Consider the following 12,086-nt stretch of genomic DNA (forward strand, 5'->3'; position numbering starts at 1 on the left):
AGGCGACTGCTGCTGCTTTGTTTTCTCTCTCTTCTCTCCTCACTGGAGGTAATTTTCTGATGTTTAAACTTGAAGTACATATTAAGATGTGAGTTTTAAAACTTTTTTTGGGTCATTGAGAATTGTAAATCTTATTCTGTGCATTACTGTGTTCCTTTTGTAGTGTTTATTTTTGTCATTTTTTGTTTTCATTTATTGTATGCTTTACAACTAGTATAAATTGAAGGAAAAATGTAAAACTAAATAGTAAAAGAATTTCCCCTTTTTTGTTAAAGTCCAATTTTCTCAAATACTATGTTTTATTTTGTTTAAAGGGGTTTGTCTTGGCTGTTACTATTATGAGAGAAGCAGTTGATGAGTTTCGGCGTTTCCAGCGAGACAAGGAAGTGAACTCACAACTGTACAGCAAGCTTACAGTAAGAGGTGAGCAAGACACTTTTAATCCAGTTTACCATTGGTTCATGTGATCATCATTCTAGAATGAGCATAAATGCAAGAAAACATCTTAGTTTTGTTACTGAAAATAGTATTATGCAGTTACATGTTACCTAATTAATTTTCCTGTGATAATATGATGCATATGATTTCAGGATAGATTTTTATTCTCTCGATACTTGAATGTATGTATGTATATATGAATATAAATGTATATACATGCCCTTAAACACATGCATGCACATGTCCGTATACAGGTGTGTATGTATATATATATGCTTATATATAAATATATGCTCTGTTACAGTTTGTATAGAATGCTTGTGTACTAGACACACATGAAACCCAACTTATGTGTATACATTGTAAAGCATAGCAGCATCTCATTTAAAGTCTCTCTTTGCAGTCTATTTTAAACACAGTCATCAAGACCAGACATCTGGTCCCATGGCCTGAAACTCTACTTGGGAAATAGGACTTTGAGCACCTGAAACAAATGTCGAGATCCAACATGGAAACCGACATGTGCTGGTTCCCCCACACCCTTCACTTGGGCTTGCACCCTTGTCTGGTTTATGTGTTAAGAGTTGTTTATTTGGTTTTCATTCTACTGTAGAAAAGAGGCAGTGTGATAGGGAGAGAATGTATGAAGCTATTATGATAAGCATGAGGACAGGAAAAGGTGCCAGAGAGAAACTCCATGAAGATTCATAGCACCTCAGAGCCTGTCTGAAAGTGGAGTTCAGATGGAGCAGGTTTTAGTCCCTTGTTGGATATATATGATTTGGAACTATGTTGTCTCGTTCTGTGGGTTGTATTTTTTTTTTCTTTCTTGACGGTGTTCCCTGATGCACAAAAGTTTTTATTTTCATTAAGTCCCAAGTTCATCTTTTTTTTTTTTATTTTGTTGCTTATATTTTGGGGTTGTATCTAAGAAATAGTTTGCCAACCCAAAGTTGCAAAGATCTACTTCCATGTTTTCTTTTAGGAATTTTATAGTTTGAGCTCTTACATTCAGGTGTATGACCCATTTACATTTTGTATATGGTATCGCCTCACATTCTTTTGCATGTGAATACAAAGTTGTCCCAGTATCATTTGTTGAAAATATTATGCTTTCTTAATTGAATTGAAAAATTAATTATTAACAAGCTTTGATGCTTTAAATATTGGCATAAAAAAGAAGGTAAGCTTTAGTTTTGGGGAAAAGACTATCCAGAATGGCCAGGTAAATTAGGTATAACTTTGGTTCATCTGTTTTAGAATACAGTGTAGATCTTGGCTTATGTTTTCTGTTGTTTTATATTGTGGAATTTGGACTGAGCAGAGATGTGTTTCTGTGCACTGATTGTATCATTCACAAATGAACAATGCAGTGATGTCAGCAAAATGAAGAGTAGGCAGCTCCACAGTTCAGTCAGGACCTGGCAGAGCTAACTTGTCAGAACTCTGAAAAACGTCAGCAGCATCTAGGGGATTATTGAATCCGGGAAAAGGCCACTTGAAAATAGTAGGAAAGCTCTTTGGTGTTTTCACCTGCCCCTGCTCTACCCTGTCCCCATCACGGCACCCTCCTTGAAGATGGCAACAGCCAAACCCTAATTTGGGACTGTGGATGCTGACAGTTACCTCTGCCAGGTCCTGAAGAGTGTGGAGCAGAACTCACTTGTGGTGATCCGTTTTTGTCTGTCTAACCTGTGTGGGTGCTGCCCAAAGGACTGACCAGTTGGCTTGTCTGTCTCTCACCTAACCTGCGACTCTGGGCAGGAAAGCTGCAGGTGTTTCTTGTTGTGTAGGCTGGGGTCCAGCTGCAGCGGCGGGGCAGAGATCACAGCCGGGCTCACGCACTATGTCACAGCCAGGCAGGAAGAATCGGGAGGGGATCTGAAGTGCCCGTGTTGGCCCGGGGCAGGGTTGGGGAGGGGTTTGAAAGCCACGCTCAAGGCTGGATGCAGGCTCAGGGCAGGCAGAAGCGAAGGCTGAGGCAAAGCTGAGACCAGGGCTCCCGCACGGAACCATGGTCTGCAGAGGCTGTGAGCAGCTGTGCCTGCTCCTGTCTTTGTCCTTGCTCCCTTCGCTTCCTCCCTCCACCACCTCCTTTTTCCTCACATGCAAGGAGATCTCTTTCAAACACTGGTTGAATATAAGCTAAAGTAAGAAAGACTTGAGAGACCACATTTGACAAAGAATACATACTTTACAAAAATAGTTTAGAAAAGTCACTAGATATACATGGCTACAGCATATACTAAGCAGCAAAACAAACCCAAAAGGGGGAAATATTTCATTTCCTGAGTTAGCAGATGATAATACTCAAAATGTCTGGGTTTCCACCAAAAATTACAGAGAATGCATTTCACAGAAGACATTAACAAAAACTGTCTCTGAGGAAGCCCAGACATTGGACTTCCTCGATAGACATGAACCTCATCCACCTCAGTTATGTTCTGAAGCTAAGGGAGATAGTGGACAGATGCTGAAAGATACCAGAGCAGTGTGTTGGCAGATAGAGCATATCTATAAAGGTATGTCAGTATTTTAAAAGAGCAAGAAATTCTGGTACTGAAAAATACAGTAAATGAAAGAGAAACTCACTAGAGACTTTGAGTAGCAAAATTGAGCTGGCAAGAGAAAGATGAGTGAGCTGAGCCTCCGGTCCCTGAAAATGGTCCAGCCTGAGGAGCAGGGAGTAGAAGGAAGAGCAGTGAGAGGTTCTGAGAGGCTTGTGGGGCAGCGCCAGGGGCACTGAGGTGCCCAGTGGAGTGTGCGCTGAAGAGGAGATGGGGGATGTGAAGGGATGTGGCCATTGACCCCCAAGTTTTGACAAAAGATACAAATCTACACATTGAGAAGGTTCCCTGGAGCCCAGGACGGTCAGAGTGGAGACCCACACCGAGACATAGCATCATCACATGGTCTAAACCCCGGGGCCACGAGCACAGCCTGCGAGCAGCTCGAGAGGCGGCTCCTCCAGTGACAAGCATGCTGCGGGCTTCTCATCAGAAACCAGAGGGCAGGAGTTGGAGAAGGGAAAACTGTCAGCAGAAATTCTGTATCTAGTAAAGCTGTCACTCAGAAGTGAAGGCGAAATGAAGACCTGCCCAGATAAATTTAGAATTAAGGATAGGAGCTCAAGCAGATGCACACACACCCCTGCTCATCACAGCACTACATAGGGTCGGCAGAAGGCAGTGACGTCGGTTGTCTGTCAGTGGATGAAGGGCAAGAGATTGATGGTCTCTTCATAGCCTGGGATATTATTCAGCTATAAAAGTTAATGAAATACTGATACATGACAGAACGTGAATGAACCCTGAAAATGCTCTGCTGTGTGAGAGAAGCCAGGTACCAGAGGTGGTGTATTGTGCGATGTCGCGCTTGAAACTCACAGAGCAGGTAAGTTAATAGAGTGCAGGTGTGGCTACAGGGAAGCAGGGTTGGGGTGCAGTCCTCAGTGGGTGAGGGCTTCTCTGGCAGTGGCGAGCATGTTGTGGAACTTGGTAGAGTTGGTTGTACAGTACTTTGAATGTAGTAAATGCCACTGAATTATTTACCTTAAAGTGGCAGCTTTTATGTCATTTTTATCTAAAATGGTATAAACTGTTAAGGAAGACAGATTAGTATATATCTTTTGTGTGGTTTAGTCAGTCATGTCCGACTCTTTGCTACCCCATGGACTGTAGCCTGCCAGGCTCCTCCATCCATGGGATTTTCCAGGCAAGAATACTGGAGTGGGTTGCCATTCCCTTCTCCAGGGGACCTTCCCTACCCAGGGATCGAATCTGGATCTCCCATGTTGTAGGCAGATTCTTTACCAACTGAGCCAACCAGGGAAGCATATATCTTTTATAATTCTGTATTATTTGAACTCAAAATACTCTTAAAACAATTTTACTAGTTTCATTTCAAATACAAATGAAAATTTACCTTTTTAAAAAAATTGGTCATCGTTGCCTGTGACCTGAGCAGTGGACATTTCACACATGGGTGACAGTCACGCAGCTGGTGCTGATTGACGCCTGAGTGTGTCAGAGAAAGTGCCCCAGGCGGTGGCGTTGTCACAGTGACAGTGAGTAGCCTGGGACTTGTGCAGAATGGTCTGCCCTGAGTGGCCATCCTTCTGGGTGGAGTTTGTGTTTGAACCTGGACCTGTTGACCTCAAGTCCAGTGTTCTTTCATCTGTGGCATGTTGCCTTCTGGTTGGTTATTCTGCTAAAGATGATAGGTAAGTAAAATTTAGAATGTTAGAAAAAATGGAGTTTATGCTTATTGCTGAGTACAGTTTAATATTTATTTTCTTATCAAGAATATTTGCTGCCTGCTTAACTTATAGTGTTTCACAGTGACCTGTTCTCTGAATGGCATTGATGGCTCTTTCCTCTGTGATTCACTGTAGTCTATTGTAGCATTTTTCAGCATTTGAACTTTTCTTATTTGGGCTTCTCAGGCACATTCTTGTAGAAATACACTGAGAAAATTTTGTGTGTTGTATTTTTTTCTTTTGAAAAGGAAAACCACTTCCACTTGCTAACATCTTGAAGGCGCTTTGGAAGCAGAGAGTATTTTGACTGTGGCACATGATCTCAGTGAATACTGAATGGTTTTTAGTTTGCTCTTTATTTCATTGCCTCATAAACTGCTTTTCTTGTGTGGGAATTTTGCATACCTGTTGGCTTCCACCTTCCTTCCTGTCTCCTTGTTTGTGACTGCTTGTGTTATGCTTTATCTCCTAGTGAGCAGCAACAGAGGAGAGTCACAGAAGAAAGAAATGTAGACTTTCCTGCTTCTTGGCTGCTTTTGCAAAAATTCCCTATGAAGAAGTTTGAATTGTGTGGCCATTCTGCTTTTGGATTCTTGGAATCAATACTGGTTTTTTTCCTGTTGCTAAGGAGTGGTTTGTAGACTGTATACCTTGCTTGTCTTCTTCCAGTTGGCTAGGTCACAATTAATTTCCATATTTGTTTACTAAGTACCCACTGTGTGTCAGCTACCACAATAAGCTCGTGAAATTCAAACGTGGATCTAATAAGCTTTTCACAGAGCTCATACAGTCTGTTTTCTAGCAGATGAGATCAACCCCGAAGTCTTCGTTTACTTATGTTCTCAGCAGCCACCAGATCTCAGCAGGGCTAAGTTGTGTTAGCCATTTCCCAAATTTGAACCTAAAGCTAGCGTGGAGCTTGATGTTTAGAAACGAACTTGAATTAAATCTGTGCTGCTGCTGGGTCCTTCGTAAAGCTTGTGGTGATTGTTTTTCCCAGGATATCTTAGTTATTTCTTTCACTCATTCTGGCACTTTGTTGTTTAACACGTTTCAAACATAGGAGAGAGAGAAAATGTGACTGGAGGCTTGTGTAAATTACTTGTGTTTGTGTGTGTGAATGTGAGAGAGACCATTTGCTTATTTACTTGTTTCTTGTGATCCAGGTTCCTTGCCAAAAAGGAACCTTACCCGTGCAGAGTTCAGAAAGAGAAGATGTTCTTTATTCCTACATTTTTTGGCATCTTTGACTCAGTATCAATACTGTGTTGTCTAATACTTGTTAACATTCTTACTTTGTTTTTTTGTGCTAAAAAGATTTTTATGAAATGTCTCAATGAAATTTCCTCATCTTCTAGTGAAATTGATTCCATTTATTAGTAATAATTTTTCCTTGAAAATCAAGAGATTTAAAAATCCCTCTTTTGTGCCTTTTACATATTGTCTATGCATTATGTCACTTTCACTAAGTCATCTTTCTTGTCTCTGTTCTGCATTTGAAAATAATTATTCCAATATTCATTCAAGAATATTCAGCATGCATTATTTCATTTTGCTTCTACACTGATATTAATCAATTACTGTGTGTCAGACACAAACAAGCACTTCAGATTTATCACCTCATTTGTTTGGTTCTCTGTGACCATGTCATGGTAGACATGTACCTTCAGGACTGGGTACATGGGCAGGAGTGGATCTGTGTACTGATTTCCTGCATAACTGGTATTTTTCCTTAGGTCACCCCGAGAGGACCTGTATGAATTCTTTTCTTCATGATGTTGAACATTTAGCAGTTTTTTTTACATTGTTTGGAGATTAGGGCCTGGAAACTATGGGACATAATTTGAAAGAATACTGGCGCCCACAGAGTGCCTTCTCACGCAGACCTGCGTGTGTGTGTGGATGCGGGGAGCATCCTCTGCACCCTCTGGAGTCTGGCTTGCTCTGCCGCTTTCTTTAGTGATTGGACTCCCAGGTCCCCGGTTTTTTAAATTTCCAGTTTGGTGAGAGATACTCTCACTGTTTTTGCTCGCAATTTCTCTTTTAACACTTCACTGTTTCTCTTCTTTTTTATAAAAGTCTATTCCTCCTTTGTTCCCATGTTCATCTTTACCTTATTAAAATTTCGGTGTGTACAAGCTCAGTTATGTCTGACTCTTTGCGACCCTATGGCCCGTAACCCGCCAGGCTCCTCTGTCCATGGGATTCACCAGGGAAGAATACTGGGGTGGGTTGCCATTTCCTTCTGATCTTCCCTACCCAGGGGTTAAACCTGTGTCTCTTGTATCTCCTACATTGGCAGGAGGATTCTTTACCACTGCATCACACGTGGCAAATGTTTTTATTTTGTTTTATTAATTTTTTTCATTTTTTAAAGATGTAGATGCCTTTTTAGTTTTTTGTAGGCAGCTCTTCTGATCCTTGTGGTCTTTACTTTAATCTTAGAAAGTCTGTGCTGTCCCAGCGTGTTGTAAGCAGCTGTCTTGATTGCTTAGTGTTCCTGTGTTTGTTTTCTGTACTTGGAGTGTTACTCCACTTGCAGTGTTACGTGTAAGGTATTATGTGGAGATGGGATCTGCCTTTTTTTCCCCCTCAAATGGTCAGTAAGTTACTTTAAAACAAGTTCTTAATTTTTCTCAGGTCTTTGAGAAATGTACTTGATTTGTTTTGGCCCTTTTCTTTAGTTTCTGTGCTATTTCACTGATTCATCCAAATCTCTAGGCCACATCCATACCAGTTCTAAAAAGTATTTCGTTATAGTACATTCTAGCATCAGGAGATCTCTCCCTTCCTCTCTCCTTCCTACCCTCCACCAGGTATTGTCATTTTTCATTTTTTTCTTGTGTTCTCTGAGAAACATGAAACACTATAAGATTCCTGAGAAACTTTCACAGAGATTTTGTTAGGTTTCTTCGATGTTTCTTCTTCTATAAGTTTTTTGGTTTTAGAATTTGTTGTGTATATCACGTATCTATTTCGAGTAAATTTTGTATCAGTACCAGGTGTGGGTGTTGTTTCTGGCACCATTTTTCGAGAAAGTGACCTCTTTCCCACTGTGTGGCCTTATACTTTAGTCAACAATCAGTTGTCTTCCATGTATGTGTTTATTTCTGGACTCTCTTCACTCTGTTGATCTATTTGTTTCTCTTTATGCTAAAACAATGCTCTTGATTACTGTTGTTTCATAGTATTAATAATTCTGAAGTACAGTAGTGTTTGCCCTCCAGCTTTGTGTTTTCATTTTCAGAGTTGTTTTGGCTAAACTGCATCCTTTGTATTTCCATGTGACTTTTAGAATTGTTTTGTCAATGTCTATTAAAAAATAGCCTGCTAGGATTTTAACTGCATTGAATCTGTAGGTAAATTTTGGGGAGAATTGGTACTTTAATAGTATTAAAGTGTTCTGATCCATGAATGAAATATACCTCTTCTTTTATTTAGGTGTTTCATAATTTTTTCCCAGCAATATTTTGGGTTTTCTTCTGAATTATAAGTCTCTCTCTTAATATATTCGTTGGCCAAAAAATTCATTTGATTTTTTCCATAAGATCTTATGAAAAATGGAATGAACTTTCGGGCCAGCCTTATAACATAATATAATTAATATACTGTTTCCCAGGTACCCACTTTTGCTTCATAATCTGTGTTAAATTAGGCTCCTACTTAAGATGTGAAGAGAGTTGGGGGAGAGTACCATTCCCCCCAGTAATGAGGACCAGCCAGACAGCCTGCTGATGCTGCGGGTGGTCGTCTGCTCAGCAGCAGTGCTCTTCATCTCAGCTGCGTGGCCTTCCAGGGGCTCCTTGTCTGTGAGCAAGTGCTTTTTAAAAAGTTACATCATTATCTCTCACTCTTATCATGTTGCGTGTGTTTTGTTGGGAAATAAGCAATTAATACATTTTCATTCTCATTTGATGATGTCTATATCTGGTTAGATGTGGCTTTTATGGTTCTGTTCTCTTTAATCCGTTCTGACATTTGACCCATTTTAACTGATGATGGGTAGAATGGTTATATAGTTCTTCTCTTTTTTTAAAATGGGTTAAGTTTGGATGTGCATTTGTGAAGAACAAACTAAATGTCCTTGAAGTGCACAGGATCTGAAATTTGGTAGACCCTCAGGTGTTCGAATATTTATAGCAATGTAGCATTTTAAGCACATGTGTAGCAGTCTGTGTAAAATCCTGCTGCTGCTTATACCTGCTCTAGAGGCTTCATGGGGCAGTGTTGCTGTGTAAGTAAGGAGATCTGTGGAGGGATGGGTTTCAACCTAAAGGAACAGTGAATACAGAGAACCTGTGAGAACCAGCAAGGGCATCACATGGTCATAGGATAAAGTGCCAGACCAGAGGGGGACGAGGCAGGGGATGGCGCAGAAAGAGATCAGCTGTGGAGAAAGGAGCACACGCACTGCCGACTTGGTTATCTTCCAGGGATTGCAGATAACGGAGGGCTGGGGTGAGGGTGAGCGTAATCCTTAGTTTCTCATCTCATTCTACTAGCATGTAAAAAAGCAGAAGGAAGGGAAAATGGATTGGATAGTAGCACAGCATAAAATTAAATGATAAGATGGGAATTGTGTTGAGTTAAAGGACGGGGAAGCCTGGCGTGCTGCAGTCCACAGGGTCACAAAGAGGTGGACAGGACTTGGCAGTTGAAAAAGAACAGTATACAGGAGTATGAGTTCAGTGGTATGTCTTTACTGCCTGATGCTTAGCTATAAAAAACATGACAGTGGGAGTACAAACATGAAGCTTGACGTAACCAACTGAAAAAAAAGAAAGCTTTTTGGCTATTAGTAAACAGATACTTACCTCTTATGAAGATATCTTAAGATTGCTTCACATGTAATTCTAAAGTACATTGTTATTTTATATCAATAAAAAGTAGCTTCACCTCCCTTCAGGAAAGTAACTCAACCCTTATGTATTTATTGTATAATTGAGGAATGGGAAAAAATATAATATTTACAAAACTTTTTGATACCTTAAAACAAATAATTAGGAACTGATGTTCTGTTGAACCTCAGCTGTGTTCAGAGATATTTAGGAAATAAGACTTTATAATGAGCTGAATTTGGTCTATAAGTCAAGTAATGACTGGTAGTTTTTGTAATATGAACTAATACATTACAAACTTACCTCTGTTCTTTTAGCTTTCAGAATAAACTGACTGTAAAAGAAGTGGACCTTTTCTCATACAAAACAGTAGTTTTGGCAAAAATATAAAAATAGATCTACATGGCTGTCGCTGGTCCTAAAAGGGAGATGGACAGAGGGAGGGAGACAGGAGAGGGAGAGAGACGGAGGGGAGAAGGAATCACAGGGAGCAGGACCTGGACCAGGGCTCGTTACTGTTGTCCAGCAGCGTCTCACCTTGTCCACACAGCTTCTCGTCTCCTCTCTGTGGTGCAGACGTGATGTAGACTCTGTGTTAGATTTTGTAAATGGTCACGCTGCACTGGATACCATAGAGATAAGAGTTTACAAGAGTTTACACCACTTTTTGTGTAAAGCTCTAAACCTTTAGTTTTCAGTCCTGACCTGTGTCTTTGGAGCTACTAGTGGAGGATGGTCTTACATATATTTTTCTTTGTTTGTTTTTCTGTCAGTTGTGTGCCAGTCAATGCCATTCACAATATTAATGTAAGGATTTTACATCTCCATGTTATTCAGCTTTGTCATCAAATTATTTTGTTTAGTGATACTTTTGATCATCCGTAACTTGACTCAGACCTGAAATAATGGCAGATACGGGAAGAACTTTCCAAAAGGAGTCCTTGTCCATGTTCCGACGTATCTCTTATTGGGGGATAGTTAACTGTATTTGGGAGTTGACTGAGAGAAGTTAATTTTTAGTGACTGTGTCCATTTGAAATAAATTTATTTTGAAAGTATAAGTATAGATAAGTACCTAGAATGTTATTTTTTCCTCCCAAAGTTATTTCTTAAGGATTATTTATCAACTGAAAGTTTAACTCTGATGTGCTATTATTTCATTGAGTTGATTATACTTCTTCTTTTTTTTAAGGTAAAGTGCAAGTTAAGAGTTCAGACATACAAGTTGGAGACCTCATCATAGTGGAAAAGGTTGATGCATTTTTAATATATTTTAGACATGTGTATACCAGTTATTAACATTTAGACTGATTTCATCTGAAGGAAATTATTTGAGACAGTTATTTTAAATCTTAACATTATTGTATAAGATTGATATTCTGAAGAAAAAATCTAGACTTTTGTATAGTTTGTTTTTTTTTTTTTTTGCTAAAGTACATTTTAGTGTGTAGTCGTATTTTGTCCAAAATAAGATGTGTTAACTGTTTATTGTTTCGTTGTCAGAATTATATCTTTGACCAAAGAATTATATTAGTTAGAACCTATTTATCATGAAATAGTTTCAGTTTCTGGGGCTTCCCAGGTGGCACTAGTGTAAAGAACCTGTCTGCCAATGCAGGAGACATAAGAGGTGTGGCTTTGATCCCTGGTTCGGGAAGATTCCCAGGAGAAGGGCATGGCAACCCCCTCCAGTTTCTTGCCTGAAAAATCCCGTGAACAGAGGAGCCTGGTGGGCTCTGGTCTATAGGGCCATAAAGAGTCGGACACGACTGAAGCAACTTAGCACATGCAGTTTCAGTTTCTAAAGCTTCCTTTTACAGACAGATGTATTATACGTAATTATTGTGTATTCTTATGGCTTAAAAAGGAAATGGAAATAAAGAGGATTAGAAAGAAAAAGTTTAGGTCAGTGTTGTAGGAAGCCATTAAAAACCCCACGGTGGTCAGAGGTAGCTGTGGACAAGCTGCCACTCCACTGGAGTTTGACTGCCTGGGCTGTCTGCCTGTGTGGAGAAGCGTCTCTGACTGCACAGTCTTCCTGAGTAACAGTTACTGAGGGTTCAGTCTTTATTTTTAAGGCTCTTGAACAACTTTAAAAAAAAATATGGCAGGTTTTCATAAGGCCTATTACAGAGGAGTGTGAGCCCTTGGTACCAGCTGACGTCCACCTGGGAACCCACCAAGGCACCCCCAGCCTGCGTCGCCTGCAGGGGTGTTTAGTGAGAGGGCTCTTCAAGACTGAAGCGGTCTTCATCTGGTTGCAGTATGTGTACACAGATAATGTTGTGGGCTGTGTTTGTCTAATTTTACAGAATGGGAGAAAATTAAACACTGATTTGCAATTTATTTATGTAGTATTCAGTTATATGAATACTATAAATTACTAACTTTTGATCCATTATTAGATTTTGGATGGTTTTCTTTTCTGCTATTGAAGAGTGCTGTAGTGAACATCTTGGTACATATATTCTTTCTGGATTCTGTTGGCTAAATGCTGACAAGAGAGATGGCTGAGCCATATATTAGTCATATACATTTTGATGTAGTTTTTT

At 39.9% G+C, this 12,086-nt stretch overlaps 1 protein-coding gene across 2 annotated transcripts in view; it reads left to right on the top strand.

Annotated features, from left to right (window-relative positions):
* The window catches only part of ATP9B (ATPase phospholipid transporting 9B (putative)), a 157,722-nt gene that overhangs the window by 36,827 nt on the left and 108,809 nt on the right, over window positions 1-12,086 (top strand). For both annotated transcript variants that reach the window (XM_070453003.1, XM_070453004.1), the window contains 2 exons: window positions 315-423; window positions 10,727-10,785. In XM_070453003.1, the coding sequence (XP_070309104.1) occupies window positions 315-423; window positions 10,727-10,785 (168 nt within the window). The remainder of the gene's footprint in view (window positions 1-314; window positions 424-10,726; window positions 10,786-12,086) is intronic.

The sequence above is a fragment of the Odocoileus virginianus genome, chromosome 22, assembly GCF_023699985.2.
Source record: "Odocoileus virginianus isolate 20LAN1187 ecotype Illinois chromosome 22, Ovbor_1.2, whole genome shotgun sequence".
NCBI lineage: Eukaryota > Metazoa > Chordata > Mammalia > Artiodactyla > Cervidae > Odocoileus > Odocoileus virginianus.